The following is a 15,956-nucleotide window of genomic DNA, read 5'->3' as shown; positions in this document are numbered from 1 at the left end:
AGTACGCATCTCGAAGGGCCTATCCTCCGCGCGCTCAGAGACGTACTATTTTGACGTTGTTTGCCTTTGCATCCACAGGATTTCTCTCGGACGGCGACTGGATCGAGTCTTCGAAAGAGGTTGATATGCAACAGGGCGACTCGCTCTTGAACACTAGCATTCTTACAAGCGCACAATCTGGGAGGGCCTATAGACCTCTTCGCCCCTCCCCTGCGGTCGCGCCTAGATAACTGAGGATGAGAGCCTCTTCCACGTCACTGAGAGATCGGCTCCTACCTATACTTCCAAATTCAAGCGGATGGCTCGAGAATTATCAGGTCGAGGAGAGTTCCGTTTTTCTATGGGATCTGCTGACAGTTGAACATTAGGGATGGGATACGGTGTGGACCCCGGACGTGGCCTTATTTCAGTGTCCAGCCGAGAAGCTCTTTTTTTTTAATCTTCCACTCAGTCGTGCCGATCTCCCTCAGATTTTCTGCTCAAATTGTAGCAGTGAACTTCATGGCGAAGTGAGGGCTTCCCGAGACCTGCACAAAGATTCCTCAGCAAGAAATCCAAGAAAAATGGGGTGGTTTCATCCCTGTGTCCCCCACACCACAAAGCAGAGGGTTATCAGTTATCACTCCGCGAGGATACTGTGTCCCATTTTCTGTTTTTCTCCCTCCATACTCTCCGCGCGGCTGTCGAGGGGCCTTGTCAGGCATGCTCAAGAAGGAAGTCACTGGAACCCGGGCAGGGGGCGTTGTGAGTCAGGGAGAGAATTCACTACCGACTTGGGACTCCCGATAGGAAGGGGGCCGAAACATGGCGGCGAAAAGTCGGACTGCCCTCCTTGTTCAATCATCGCTCACTCACGTTAGTCGGCACCGACTAAACCGGAACATGACTCGGAATACATTTCCTCTCCATATTTATTCAAAAAGTATCCCACATGTCTACAAAAGTCGTCTTCGTATTTATATACATCGTCTTCTTGGCGGAACTCTCCTCGAGAGAAGAACAGGGATGACCGTCGTAGTTTCCCACAACGTCACAGACCCCGTCAGAGGAACTCGTTTGGCACTCATGTAGGCCTGCACACAAGATTTTAAGCGTTGTCCGTCCAGCTGTGGATTGTACAGTTACGCGATGAACTTCATTTCAGGTATCTGATTGTTCAGAGAACTCGAACCGGTCGTTGCGAGCAACTTAGGCCTTGGCCTTCTTGTATTCCAGTCCGTAATGAGTGCCTCCGATCCCGCTCACACCGAGTTGACCCCCGTAGTGTGACAGAGGAGCATGGGAAACTGAAGCGTGAGCGGCGTGACCAAAGTCAACGGGAGCGGCAATCCTGTGGCCTCCGTAGCTGAGCAGGGGAGCTTGCAGCTGGAAAAAAGAATAAGATCGATTAACCGCGAAAACTTCGATGGGAATGAGCAAGGACCGGAATGTGACTACGGCATTGATAATCGTCGATTCTCTGCGACAAGTAATTAGGATCCTTAATAATTCATCTTTCGACCTCCGGCACGTCGAGCATTACCGCTACCCACCCGCCGTCGTCTCCCCATCGCCATCGACAATGACGATTACGAACCGGCGACGTAAATGAGACACACACACACTTTTAACGACCGACCCGAGCAAGGACGCCGCGCCGTTAACTACGGTCAGTCTTTCACACGGCAACGGCGATGCGCCAAGATGATGACAATAGATACATATATTTATCTCTCCTTACTTCCAGCGATGGCCATTCAGGCAGAAGGCGCGCAATACGCTTTTCGTAAGAAGCTAAATTACTACGGTGGACCAGAGACCGTCGCAGACACATGGACGAGAGGGGTCCGCGCGTCGTCCGGCACACCCGTCAGCCTGCCGAAAGAACTCTGCGGCGTTTCCGCGACGCTGTGCCGCTGACGGTCTTCGCAAAGTTTTGCGCCGTAATACGAGCCTCTGCGAACGAGAATGGCTTCGACCATCCTTAAATAAATCCGTTCCACGTTGATAGTCGATATCGGAGACAGCCGCCGTGTTGGTGGACAGTCCTGTGTTTGCTTAATGACGCAAGCAATCTCTCGACAAACGCAATAAAAACTCGAGGAAACGTTCTCAAATCAAACGACGACCATCGTCGCTCGCGTCTTCGATTAATCTGGTCCGCTGCTTGATTTTTCTTTCCGGTCTAGTCGTGCCGTCGTTATTTGTCGCTGAGATCCCGTCTGCGGTACTACGCATATTCAAACGCGTAGGCTCCGCCTTCTAGGGAACCAGTGCACGCATTCCATTCTTTGACTAATAACACGGACCGAGTTTACTTCGCTTAACCGGAACGTGGAAATTCCATTGAAACAAGCAGAGAAAACTTCCAGAGCAACCAGGGGAGGCAGATAGTTGCCGTGTTTGAACCCTCATTACGAATGGATCATTGATTGAGAAACAGCATTTGAATGGAATGCTGACATAATGCCGAAGGTAAAAGATAAAGACGATCCGAGAACGACAAAAACGTAAGAAGCAATTAGGAACGGGGGACAACGTCCGGAACAAGTAGCTCAGGTGCACCCTCACCCACAAACGTGCGGAATTTGATGTGCTGGGCGGGCTGATTTCTCAAATTGAAAAGCATCATTCGTTTCCTACGTCGCGCTGTTCCGAATGCACCTGCACGAAGCTCCGCGATATTTACCGCACCCCAGCATCATATCAATGGCATGCCTGAGAACGGTTCTCACACGAAAAGAACGGCTTCTCATCATATCGAACGCACGACGAGCGATAATTATTTCGAAGTTCCGCATGTACATGGCCGAATTTGCTCTGTGAGAATCGCGAAAAATTGCCAAGGCAAGTATTGTGGTGTCTCTTTGGTTGGAATTCGGGTAAGCACGACTTTACCGGCGATTGAGAAGAGAACGACTGATTTGACAATTCAACCGATGGAGCAAAAAATAGGCTGACGAAAATTGGCGACATCGTTCCTCAAGCGTTACAAGCAACGCCCCCGACGAGACGCACAGTGAACTGACCATTCCGATGGACTTGCAAGAGCTTGAATGCTCAACATCGGAAAAGAGGTTTCGTTTTCTCGGACCCCGCTCGAACTTTGTGAGGGCTTCCTTACATCCTGCACGCCTCTGACGAGTCCCTCAAAAATAGTCGAGGCGGTGTCGCGTCGCCGCACAGGCCCAACCTATGAAGGATGAATGTACGAAGACCGCGTGGGAATATATCTTGCCAAGAGAGTGAGCGAATTTCCTCACAAATCATAACTTTGATCTAAAGTTTCCCGAAAACCGATCGATTTCTGTCGGAGCTCATGGGCATTCCGGGGTCTGTTTGAGCTCGGAGCCTTGGAATGCCCCCGAAACTGATGGAAACCTTTTTTCCATTGAAAGGATCCCTGCAGGCTCATTAAGAGCCGCGTTGTCCCGTATTTTTCAAATCGCTCAAAACAGCTATTTTTTTTCTTGCGGTAAATTCGCGCAACCGGATCGGTGTCCACGAGAAAAACACCGTGCCTCGTGTACTTGGATTTCAGTCACTGGCCCGTCCGAAATGAGCACTGACCACGGATAAGTGAGTGCATCCAAGAAGTGCAAATGACTTGAATTATTCGCTTACGAAATATTCGTTAACAGGTAGCTTTGAGAAGGCGGTGCCTTGAGCGGAACGCTTCTGACCACTACTTTATCGCTGGGCGCCGCGGTTTTCAATTCCAAGCGGATAAACGCAGTATAATCCTCGTGTTATCGGTGCGCCGATGACTATCTGACGGTGAAAATGTCTCACTTTGGTCGATCCGCATCGCGACCAGCTCCGACCACAGATCACGCCCCGTCGATTCCAGCATTTGTTTTCGCTTGTACGTTTGTTTAGTGGAAGAGCGATAGTGCTGTTTTTGTTTCCTTCGATTGCCGTTTTGTCGAACAGTAGCTTTCCGATGAAGAACTCGAGACGGAAAACTTGCAAAATCCACGCGATTAGATGTTGACTCTCAAATCAGAGGGAATTCCACCCGGAGACAGCCGAGCCGTAAACACCAACGAACTGACCATCGCACCCGGTGAGCGAAAGACATCACCACAGCTTTCACACAATGGAGGAAATGTCGTTTCGAGATACGGACACTTCCCATAATGTTCGCCCGAACTTCAATCTTCACCACCCTAACGTCTCATTCCCCCAGCGTTGCCATGCGTTTGTCCTGGTCGGAGAAGTCCGAGAAGACAACGCTTCCGTTTTGAGATTCTTTTCGGATAATCTTCACGCCCCATGCCACCGAACTCACCTTTAGTCCACCGTGATTGAGGTGCTGGATGCTTTCCAGAGCTCCTTTGGCGTATCCTCCGAAACCGCCCACGTAGCCCCCGTAGAGTTTAGATCTCTGAGGTAGGCCGTAATCGAGTTGGTATCCAAGGTTATGGCTCGCGTAGCTGGGAAGGAAACCTCCGTGATCTACGGTGTGGGCCAATGATAGTCCGTCGTAACCGAAACTGTGCAGTCCAAGGAGGTCCCCGCTTGGAGCGCCGTATCCACTTCCGTGATTGATTGAAGCTCCGTGATGGACGGTCTATGAATTCGATTTTTGATTAATTCTCCTTGTTTTCCATATCTTGGTGAGCGCCGCATGACAATCGATGCTCACCTGCACGAGGTTCGCTGTCTGGACGTGACCGTGGGAGGGTGCGTGGGCATAAGCTCGTCCGTGAACAAGCCCGTTATGATGCCCGAGGAGATGCCCAGGCAAGTAAGCCGAGTGAGTACCGAACGACACGGCGGCGACGGCGGACAACAAAACAAACTGCAACAATCAAACTCGGTTGTCCGACTCCAGATTTGTAAGCCCGCTCGGATCAGAATCTTGGAGCAGACAAAGTCAGTGGGAAAATTTTCTTCCACTCACCGACTTCATTCCAAGACTGGAATCTCAATGATACTCTGATCAGAACATGCACTTCACACTTCACCGGCTGAAAGTATTCCCGTGAGCACCACCCGCTGCGCGGGATAGCTCTGGATATATATGTAAGCTGCCCCCTCCCGCCGAGAACCCTTGCCCAAAGGAAGGAAGGCCAGGTCTGGACGCGCAGTCATTGTTGTTCTGTGTCCAAGCGATTGTCCGCGAACTACAGTATTCGTCTTAGCACACGATTTCACTACCGCAATTTGGTTAAAATTCGTCGAGTGTCGAATTCTGTGGGAAAGTCAGTTTCTGTTCTTGTCGGTCTAACATTTGGAGCGTCGCCGTCGGTCGTGGACACCGCCGACGACCCGACTCAGGGGCGAAAATTATTCTTTGAGCTGATGCATCTGCTCTCGATTTTTCTCGTGTGAGAATAAAGCGTTAGAGGAGTCGAGAGACACTTCCTTCTCCTCCTGACATTGCTTGGCGCTCCCGCCCTAATCTCCCAGGGGTCTCACGATACTCCCCAGCATACGGGTTCCCGAAGGCTTCAACTTGCCGGCTCTAACGGAGACCAGACGAGTACTCGGTTCTCATTCATTCTCCTACATGTAGTAGCATGGAGCAAATATGCTGCGCAGGTCCGCGCGCAGAATCAATTAATCCTCTGACGGCGAGCAAGCAAGCGAGCGAGCATGAAGTCCGGGTTTTTAGGCAGGGGCACCCAAGTGAAGATAAAAATAAATCCTTCATCTTATCATTCTCATCTGCCTACGGAAGGGTACATTCGAAACAGGGATCGATGTTCGTGGGAAACGATGAACCGTCGAAGAGACACGGAGAACTCCTGCAGTTGCGTCCTGCCTACGAAAAATGATACGCCTTCCGTTTGACAGTATCCACTCCCGAAGCGCGCGGCGAGGTACGCCCGCGCTTCCTCGAAAGCGGATCTTACTTCTATCGCAGACTGGCAAATGTCTCGTAATCGGCAAGTCAAGCGGAAAAACTCGAGCAGAAAGAATGTGGGATATTTATACTGTCTTTATCGAAAACCCGAAATTGCGACTTGAGCCGCTGGCGCTGGTCAAACATGGGTGGCTCAGTCTCAAAAGTGTCCATCTGACTGACCCCCGAGCTCAATGTCGCGTAATTCTCACGATGATAGAGAGCTTTCGAGGTATAGTTCGAAATTCCGCGCTGGGTGCGATCGATTTTCGTGTGGAAGGTCCAGCGCCGTCAATCGATCCGGATGGCAAAAGTTTGGGCTGCTGCGACAAGTGAAAACAAAAAACTAGCCGCTTGGCGTGTCGAAGTCTGGCGAGAAGCATCACGAGTCCCTTGACGTCGGTCGTCAGCTTGAAAATGACTTCCAAGGAGACGCCGATATCATGTGTTTACAACTATAGATTGGCTTTCGGCGTGGTCGAACTCCGCCGAAATATCGATAGTACCAAAACTCTCGCTTAAGATTTGATATGAGCAACAGATGTCGCTGCCAAAAACGTCATTCTACAGAAGTAGCCATTGCTGGACGTCTTAGAAGTTTTCAGCCCTTTTTGTTCATGCTGCAGCTTCTACCGGCAAGCGACCTTGTGCTTTATGAATTACATCACAGCAAACAACGGCTGCGTGAGGCACTACGGAACGATGACAACGAACGGGAACGGCTACCGCCGCCGCCACCGGTGACGGATGCAATTCGCCTTGAATGAAGAGCTCATTGAGGGAAATCGCCGAGCCCACTCGACGTTCAGAACTGTAGCGAGGCTGCGACTGTATCGAGAATTCCGTCGGCGAACGAGGGGGAGACGCATCACCTGTGATCACGAAGGCAACTTCCCTCACTGACGAGATTTTCGATCGCATCCTTGTATCCGGCCTTTTTCTGGCACCGGAGTGTGAGAACGAGGCTCCTCGTCTTCTCCGTCTCCCTCGCGCCGTTCGGATTGTGCGATGATGGTCAATCACGTCGGCTTCTTATGATGAGTGGATCGATTCTTCCCTGCTTCCCTCCTCCCGAGTTCCGATTTTGTTCTGCTACAAGCGTTCCTCTGCGAGATTTCATATTCGGCCGAGAAGAAGAAGTAATTGATTGAGCAGTCCGCTCCCCAATGGCTCCGATATCCTTCTCCTACGATTCCTATTCCACCACGATGGCTCGGGAGACGATCGTCCGCTACAAATTCAGAACAATGATGGCATGCTCCCTTAAAGCAGGAATGAACAGAAGATGCCTGGACGAAAGAGTCTGCAGAAGTCCAATGAGACGAAGCCGATCGCTCGCTCTCTTCTGTCTGTCAGCGACTGTTCGTCCGGGAAGGTCGAGCGAGTTGAGATAGCACCGGAAACTGTGGAAGACAACAACCGTTGTCCAGAATCCCATGTCGATCTGATAGCTCCTCAAGTCATACACACAAACGAGCTATTGTCATCAGTTCATCAGCAATGGAGAAGCGCTCGCTGTCTCGACCGTGTTGTAGAGCGAATGCGCGAGAGAGCGATGGTAGAGCCATCGGTCGTGCCACAACACAAATTAGCGAAAACCAGCGGAATGAAAATCTACAATGAGTTGCTGAAGAAATCGACGGACGAAATGATTTCAGCGGACATCGAACCCTTCGAAGATCATGTTTTTGTGCGATTGGAACCCCTGAACCCGCTCCTTTCCGAAGGAAACGTACCGAAACTACCACCGTACGGCTGACAGACGATCAGATGCTGTTCGAAATGTACCATATCTGGACCGCCTAATCTTGTAACGGAACGATCAATTCGGTCATGGTATTTGGTTTTTGTGTCCGAGCCGAAGTGCTTCAATAGATGTTGTGGAGCTATCCTTCAGTCAGGCCGCTACTACTGTCTTCCGTCCCGGCAGAGCTAGAGCATCAAACCCCCGACTACAAGACAAGATACTAGCGGATGGGAGAAAAATACTTTCATGTTCTATACCGGAAAGCAAAAATCCCATGGTCACGGTCGGTCAGCAATACTGCCCGCGGGCGCTGATAAATTAATTGATTCTTTCGATGGCTTATCTGGTTGACAGTATCGCCATGCTGTGCGAAGCTCATTCGTCGCAGATCATTCGAGGGAGTTGCCCGCAGTCATTCACCGTCATACTTCGATTTCTGGTCAGTGAATAGGTCTCTTGGAGCGCTTTTTGTGAAATTACTCCGCGATCCACGCCAGGTATTCGATGCAATTAGATCGAAAGGCCCCAAGGTCGGAAATCTGTCACGTCTGGACTGATGGTGCGGATTGAAACGAATTCTGCGGGAAAAGACGAAAGATAAATTTTTCCGGAGCGACAAATGTTCCCTCTCTCAGAAATCACCCCGAATATCCTTCGGTTGAGCGGGAAGCAATCCGGTCGATTCGGATATCGCTGTGCTCGACGATGTTTCCATCATGGAGGGAAATCTACCGTTAGCGATGAGTTCGATCACGGGGAATATACATGGGACAGCGATTCAGTCAGCGATTTCGGAGCTTTTAATATATCGAAGGTTGCGGCTCGAAACGCTTCAAGAGCTTACATGAAGCGAAGGTTCCGTGCTCCTGGTGCATTGCGAACCCATAAATGGATTAGACTTCTCTGAATTTATGTCTGCGCTGTTTCTTGTTGGCAGATGCGCAATAAGAATGCTCCTGCCGAACATTATGATTGTTCATCGTGGTCGCCCGCTGCAATTACCCAGTCATTGTCTTGAGATGCTGGTCCATGTTTGAAAAAAATGATGGTGCGGCTAAATTATATGGTGAAATACATAATTGAATACATCCGAATATATGTATGTAGGTGCTGGTCCCGCTCTCGGAGACGGAATCGAGGATTCTCAGGCCACCTGGCTCGATGAGTGGCATGGAATGGGAGGTTTCATGATGCGCGGGATGATCGATCCCGATCGGGCAGCGACTTGATGTCTGAGGAGCCAGATGTACGCTTTCCACGGTGGCTGGTCGAATTTCCCGAAACCGCTTGCTCCATTCCGCATCCAGAGCTGAGAGGTGTGGGAGCTTCATCGCAGCTATTCAGCGGGAAAAGCTTAGCTCCGTGCGTACAATCCAGTTAGTCCGGGGCTGTTTTTCCTTGAGCAGAAGGGAGCGGTAATTCATGACAGAGTGAAGAATCGCTCAAACATAACTCTCGACCCAAGTCTGTAATCTCATGCGTCTGCGGACCTTTTGGACTACAACCCCGGATATGCGATGCGTCTTTGCTCAACACAAGATCATCAGTATTCATTTTTACAGTACCCCGTAAGACGACCATGGATAAGTGAGGCGACGCGACGCGGAGACCGTGACCCTCAGGACGTCGAGCTACCGAAGTTTCAACAATTTATTCTGGAAGCGAAAAAGCAGCGCCCGTGTAGATTTACGGAACGTTTGCTCTGTCCACGGCGATATTCGCGTACCCGGAATCGTGCAGTCTGCTTCGTTTTGAGGACCGGATACGAAAAGTGATCAAGACTGAAAATCGTCGAGTAAGAGCGACGCCCAAAGCGCAGTGGCGAGTTCCGTCGTGCTTCGATCGCTCGTCGACATTTGCGTCGCGACATCTTTCAATCAATTTCCACCTCCGATGCAGCTGACAGCCGTCGAATCATTGGGTCCGGTCATTTTTCAAGCGTCTGTGCTGTGTGTCAGTGATTGAGAAACTTTCGAATGTAAATCGGCGGTCGGTAAGAATGTCAGAAGTTGAGCGGAGATTTTCGAGGGTCTAAGCTCCGACCTGACGGATCCGGGCGGGAAAGGAAACTGCAGAAAACGCAGCCGACCGACCGTGTGGCCAACTGGTTCACGGCAAAGTTGGCCGTGACATCAGATGGGGAACTGGAAGATGCTTTGGATTGTTTGGGCGTGCAGGGCTTCAATGGAAAAATTCCAGGTGTCACGCACCTCGTCACGGTCGTTGCTATTGGCCTCAGTTTCAAGATCAAGCATGACAATTGAAGTGTATCCGGAAACCCGGAAGCGAAGAAACATGATTCAGAATCCTCCGCAAAAACTGCCGAAAGACGAAGTCCAAGAAATATTCGCAGCGTGAAGCGTCCAACGGGTTGACAGTGGGCAGTAAGAGGTACAGACCAGCCGGGATGGATTACGACTCTGCGGTTCCCTCCTCCTGATGATCCTCATGGCGAGAATGTCTCCTGCCATATTCTACTGTGGAGAAATCATGCCCGCGTTTCGTGCGATCTTTTCCGCTCCACACCGTGAGGATCGCTCATTCTCTGAAGCTCATCGATAGCCATACTCCGTCAAGATCAATAAAATGTGGAAGAGTGACGGACTGCAGCTCATGCCCCAGCGAGCTGCGCATTCCGAGGCTCCGAACTGGAAGTTCGGTCGGAGCGTCTCATTCAGAAAATCCGTCGCTATTTGAATACTATTCTTTCGAATGATCTGACGTACATCTGGCATGGCAGTCCTCGGGGGATCGGGGTAGAACCTCCGAAAGTGCGGTCATCGTTGGGGGAAGATGAAGATCAGAAACCCTTGTATGCTTGTTGCGTCGTTGGCGTTGGCTGAGTAACGGGCAGGCGCGTGGAATCTTGGCATCGGAAGCTGGACAAACAGACAGCGGTCTTGGATGGACTTGCCACAGCCGTTGGAGCCAAATAATGCCGAAAGACGAGAAGTTTTTCTCGAAACTGCTTCAAAGGCCACTCATCTGATGTTCTCTGTGGGGATCGCGTTTCGAGCTCAGCGTCGGCAGATCCTTCCGAGGAAGACGTCCTCCGGTCGGGATGAGGATTCCGAGCTTTCCCTCGCTATGCTTATTCTTACGTATTTCTTTGATTCTCACGGCCGAGGGCCGCCGAGGGAGCCGGCGGGGCAAGCTGAGAAACAGCGCAGTCGACTGGAACAGTTCATTCTACACGACCCCATATGAGGCTTGCAGGACCTCGAGGAATCTAGATCCGGTCGAGAAGTTCAAAGCGCAAGGATATGCAGCCACCGTTTTCCGAAAATGCGGACCGAAGAACATCATTCGATTTGCGTCGGAATACGACGTTCCTGCCTACGGTGAGGAGCATGGTTATGTGTATGAGTGTCTGTAGGAATACAGGTCCGAATCATGGGGACAGAAGGGGTGTGCGGTCTTAGCTCGTTCGCATGAAATGGCGAGGCCTGCACAATACGGTATCAAGACCAAGATTGTTTGAGCCATCGATCCTTCATCGGATGCCTCCAGGGATGAATGGAATGCGGAATAGATTATGCTACGTCTGTCGCCGGCAGTGTCCATGACTTTGAGGATATATTCGATTGATGAGTTTTTTTCCAGGCGTGTATGGCCTGACGAAAATCGGTTGCCAGACAGCGACCTTCGTGTATGCTTACATCGCTTCCGATAGCGGCGTCATTATTCCCAAAGAGACTCCGACTCGGTTCTTGATCAACTCGTTCAAAAATTTAATCAAGGCTATGGAAGCTGCCAACCATACTTTCACTGTGAGAGACGGCGACAGGCTTTTCTCGGTCCCTCTCGCACTTTTGGAGGGGGAACAACGAAGTTTTACCATGCGTTTTCGATACAAATAGAGTGAATCAGGTCGACGGAGACTTCTTGAAGCACTTATTGAACCACGTTCGATACATCCTTCTTTGAAATTGTGAGCTTCGCGGAAAATGAAATTGCATGACTCTCGACGCCTAATTTTTTTCTTTGCATTTTGACGCTTATTGTCTATTCCGTAGTACAACGGTGGTAAGTACGTGCCAGCTAATGCTAAGGGCCGAAGCCCGTGGTACAGACGCCCGGAAACAATGCGCTCGTCAATAACAATGTGAGTGCCATCACATCATCATGTTACTCACTCATGTGATGGTAGTAATTGACCATGCCGATGAAGCGTTGGAGTTTAGCATCGTTCTCGGCTGCGGAAAATCGCGGATGCGATCGACTTTCTTCGGCAGCGGGGCGATACCCTCCTTCGAAACGCGATGGCCTAGGAAGTCGATCGAAGGAACTACGAAACGGCATTTCTCGGCGTTGACCACCAGGCCGTTGTCCCGAAGCCGTTCGAGAAGCGCCCTGAGGTGTTCGAGGTGCTGCTTTTTGCTCCTCGAGGCAACAAGAACGTCATCGAGATATACGAAAATGGATGGGAGGCCACTCAGAACGGAATCCATGAGCCTCTGGAAGGTTTGAGCACTATTCCGAAGGCCGAAGGGCATCCGCGTATATTCCCAGAGCCCGAAGGGAGTGATGATCGGTCTTGGGGATGTCTTCCGGCGTCATGGGGATCTGATGGTAGCCCTTGACCAGATCGATTTTCGAGAAGAGCGTACATCCATCAAGGTTCCCTGCAAAATCGTGGATGTGGGGCAGCGGGTACCTATCCGGCTCGGTGATATCATTGACCTGTCGAAAATCGCCGCATGGTCGCTTGGTTCCGTCTGCCTTCGGTACGACGTGGAGCGGGCTGGACCATGGACTGCACGATTTTCTGATAATGCCAAGCTTCTCCAGGGATCGAAACTCTTCTTTGACTACCCGCAGTACGTCGGGAGCGAGGCGGCGTGCCTTTGCGTATCTCGGCGGGCCCTTGGTGACGATGTGATGTTGAACTGAATGCTCGACCGCCGAGTCAAAACTGGGTGTGAGTACGGTTGGGAACTCCAGAAGTAGTGCTTCAAAGTCGTTACTGGGTTTGGTGAGTATACTGATGCCTTCTCGGGGTTGCGCCACTCGCAGCGGTTTAGACATCAGTGAAAGATTATCGAGGAGTCTCCTACCGCGGAGATCCACTTAGAGTCCCGCGCTTCTGAGGAAGTCGGAACCCAGAATCGGGTGAGTGACATCGGCAATGATGAACCTCCAAGCATGTGTGAAACGTCCTGCGAGGTTCAGAGTGAGATTCTTCATACCGTATGTGCGGATTTTGCTGTGATTGGCGGCAAGTAAGTAGTGATCTGAGGGAGATCCTCGTTCGTCCGGCGTCGGCGGTACGATGCTTACTTGAGCTCCTGTATCTACCACAAAACGGCGGCCGGAAGTGGTGCATTTGACGAAGAAAAGATCACCCCTCGGCTGGGAGCCGGCCGCGAGCGTGATTACTGGCGGCCGGCCGGTTCGTTTCCCTGCGCCGAAGACACTCTCCCGTTCCAAGAACATGGCATTAGACAACTCCTGGCTCTCTCGCCGAATTTCGCATGGAATCTGCATGCGCGCTGAGTCTTCGATGACGTTGTCCCCCTATATCCGCTCTTGCCTCGAGTCATCTGCCGCACAGCGTCGACTTCCTCTTCCTCTTGCACCGCGAGAACGCTGGCAGCGTGACGTTGCACGAAGATCTTGTCGGCAAGTTTTGCCACGTCCCTGAGTTCAAGATGATCGCAGGCCGTAACTTGATCTCGGACGTGGGGAGGCAGTTTTTGAAGATAATGGAACCGGAAAAGCGGGTTTTTCGAAGGGTTCGGGTCTGGCCTGTACAGCCCTAGTATTCGGTCAAGGAGTCTCGAGGGGGTATCATCGCCGATTGTGAGCCGGACGAGGGTTGAGAAACGCTCGTGTTGACTGACCTTGAAGGAGTCCAAGACTCGTGCCTAGGAGGCCGCGTACCGCGTGCCGGCGACGGGCAGGTCGTCGAAGAAATCTCCCACTCTTTCTTGCGTGTCAGAATCAAGAGCGGTCAACTTGTACTCAAACCTCTTCTGGTCATCGACGATCTTCCTCAAGCTGAATTGAGCTTCTATCGTTGTGAACCCCACGGTGGCTTGTTTGGGCCAGAATGGGGGTAGCTTCAGGGACACCGCGGATACGCTTGGTGTGTCACGGTTCGCCATCGTCCGAAGCACCTCCCAAGCGTCCTCGAAAGATTTCTGACTCATTTCGTGTACGTCCGGGTCACCAATGTAGTGATTCACCGCTACGAGAAAGAGTACACGTCAACTAGTGTAGACTAGCAGTAAGGAAGTGATTCGTATTTTATTTCGTCGTCCTCATGGAGATGAATCCTCTCGCTAGCTACTACGGGCGGCCCGCCGTACCGTACCTCTATTAGGGGGGGGTTGGACATTCGCGTCGATGTGCAACCCGAGGGTGCTACGTAGGTCACTGGAGGTTGACCCTGAGTAATATTCCTTAAGCATCGTTTTGATAAGCCTCACGTCACAAACGTACATATTGTCCAAGTAGTTCCGAATATCGATTGGTAGCTCGTTGTGGAGTTCGATCAGCTTGGGGAGGGGTGTTTTTCTGTTGCTACTGTTCTTCAGACTTGTCCTAGAGAGTTGGCCATCCACTTCGAATTGTGATCTGGCCTGGGGTGCGTAAGGGTCTTGGACTCATCCGCAAGATCAGGCAAACTGCATGGAGCTGTCTAAATTCCGGTATTCGGAGCGTGGAGAAAATAGGGGCCGAGTGAGCGTTGAATGAGGCGCCCGTGATCCAGTAAAAGCTCGTTATAACGACCCCCATTACAACGAATTTCTCGGTACAACGAACAAGGAATTTCTCCTCCTTTGGCCAGCTCGCCATAGGGATAGTGTTGAGCAGCATCCCTTACAGCGAAAACTCGGTACAACGAACCAGTTTCGTCGGTCCCTTCGTGTTCGTAGTAACGAGCTTTTACTGTATAGCGAATGGCTTTCTCCTGGGGACCCTGCACTTTGGCTACAAGGTAATACAGTAAAAGCTCCTTACAACAACCCCCATTACAACGAATTCCTCGGTACATCGAAGAAGGAATTTCTCCTCCATTGGCCAGCTCGCCATAGGGATAGTGCTGAGCGGCATTCGTTGCAGCGAAAATTCGGTACAACGAACCAGTTTCGTCGGTCCGTTCGTGTTCGTAGTAAAGAGCTTTTACTGTATGAGGTGCCTCCGTAGATCGGGATCATATATCGAATGTTAGGATCAATTAATGCGAAACAGACGGATCTCCTTTGGCGAGGTGTAACAGATACGGTTCAGACGGGCCATAGCAGCGACTCCCGAGCGAAGTCTCGAATGGAGCCTCGCGACATGAGTTCTAAACTTAGATTTGCAGCCCCTTGAAGCGATGTGTCTCGATTGAGTCCAAGCTGAAGCATCGACAGATCTTCGAGTCTCCGCAGTGAGGGACATGAATTTTGATCGAGACGTGGAGAGCTCTACCGCCGAAAACTATGTATTTAGTCTTGCTCGCATTCAGGGCCAGTCCGTTTCCGGACATCCAGTTGTTGACATCTGTAACAGCCTCGGATGCCGATTGCGTGAGCTCCGCGATGTTGTCGTGCGTCGCACGCAATGAGCAAAGTTGTATCAACGGCAAACGATATCGTGGTCACACCGGGCCCTTCTTTGAGGAGATCAATAATGATTACGGAACACAGAATACGTTCCAGATTCGAGCTCTGAGGAACTTCACTCTCAATAGTTCGTTATGCGCTGCTCCTACCCTGCTTCCCCATCCCCCCATATATATAACGCTAAGTCTGTGTGTCACTCTGTCTGTCTGTAGACAAAAATCCTCACCGATCCCGACCAAAACGTCTGTGAAGCACGGACACCCCCTCCCATTGCTTGAAAGCACATCACCAGCTCGAACCTCATTTCGACACAGATAGTAAATATAAAGCTATAGTAAATTTTCCATTCCTAGCATTGCGGGAATATTCCGAAGAGTAAATTTTCCATTTCTAGCATCCCGGGAATGTTCCGAAGAGTAAATTTTCCATTTCTAGCATTCCGGAAATATTCCAATTTTTACGGAGATATTCATAAGGGCTCATAGCCCATCCCGTCCGGAGTCTCAGTTCGAACCCGATAATCCCTATAGAAATGACGGACAATTTTAATTCTGCGCTCCGTCTCCTTTGCCGCCGCGGCGGTGCGGCCGTTTCCGTTGTGAGGCGTCAATGCGAATCTACGCAGCAAGATGGGCTCGAGTTCAAGATTTGCTCGATCGATTGTTTGCTCATCTTGGGGGTTCAATTGACTGTTCGGAATAGCGTTCAAGACTTTTCCGGTTGTATAGTGATATCATCAGGATTATCTATGGCGGATTGTCATGACGAAGATTACGAGCCGACGAGTTTTAGAAACCGTCAGAGGGTGGTCAGTGCCAAAGCCCAA

General features: G+C 50.8%; 1 protein-coding gene across 1 annotated transcript; it reads right to left on the bottom strand.

Moving 5' to 3' along the window:
• Nucleotides 1–897: 897 nt before the first annotated feature.
• LOC100908771 (uncharacterized) lies at nt 898–4,980 on the bottom strand. Its single transcript, XM_003739406.2, has 4 exons — nt 4,886–4,980; nt 4,628–4,783; nt 4,271–4,552; nt 898–1,365 (listed from the first exon to the last, which is right to left on the bottom strand). The coding sequence occupies exons 1-4, from the start codon at nt 4,892–4,894 to the stop codon at nt 1,189–1,191; spliced, it is 624 nt and encodes a 207-aa protein (XP_003739454.1). The 5' UTR covers nt 4,895–4,980; the 3' UTR covers nt 898–1,188.
• Between the last annotated feature and the right edge of the window lie 10,976 nt (nt 4,981–15,956).

The sequence above is a fragment of the Galendromus occidentalis genome, unplaced genomic scaffold (genome assembly GCF_000255335.2).
Source record: "Galendromus occidentalis unplaced genomic scaffold, Mocc_1.1 scf7180000076522, whole genome shotgun sequence".
NCBI lineage: Eukaryota > Metazoa > Arthropoda > Arachnida > Mesostigmata > Phytoseiidae > Galendromus > Galendromus occidentalis.
The sequence above is the reverse complement of the archived record's forward strand: the minus strand, read 5'-3'. Positions and strand labels throughout refer to the sequence as shown.

Coding starts and splice junctions, on each gene's coding strand:
- LOC100908771 (XM_003739406.2), bottom strand. Junction 4,553..4,627: donor AGACAGCGAACCTCGTGCAG/GTGAGCATCGAT, acceptor TCGAATTCATAG/ACCGTCCATCACGGAGCTTC. Junction 1,366..4,270: donor TCAATCACGGTGGACTAAAG/GTGAGTTCGGTG, acceptor TCTTTTTTCCAG/CTGCAAGCTCCCCTGCTCAG.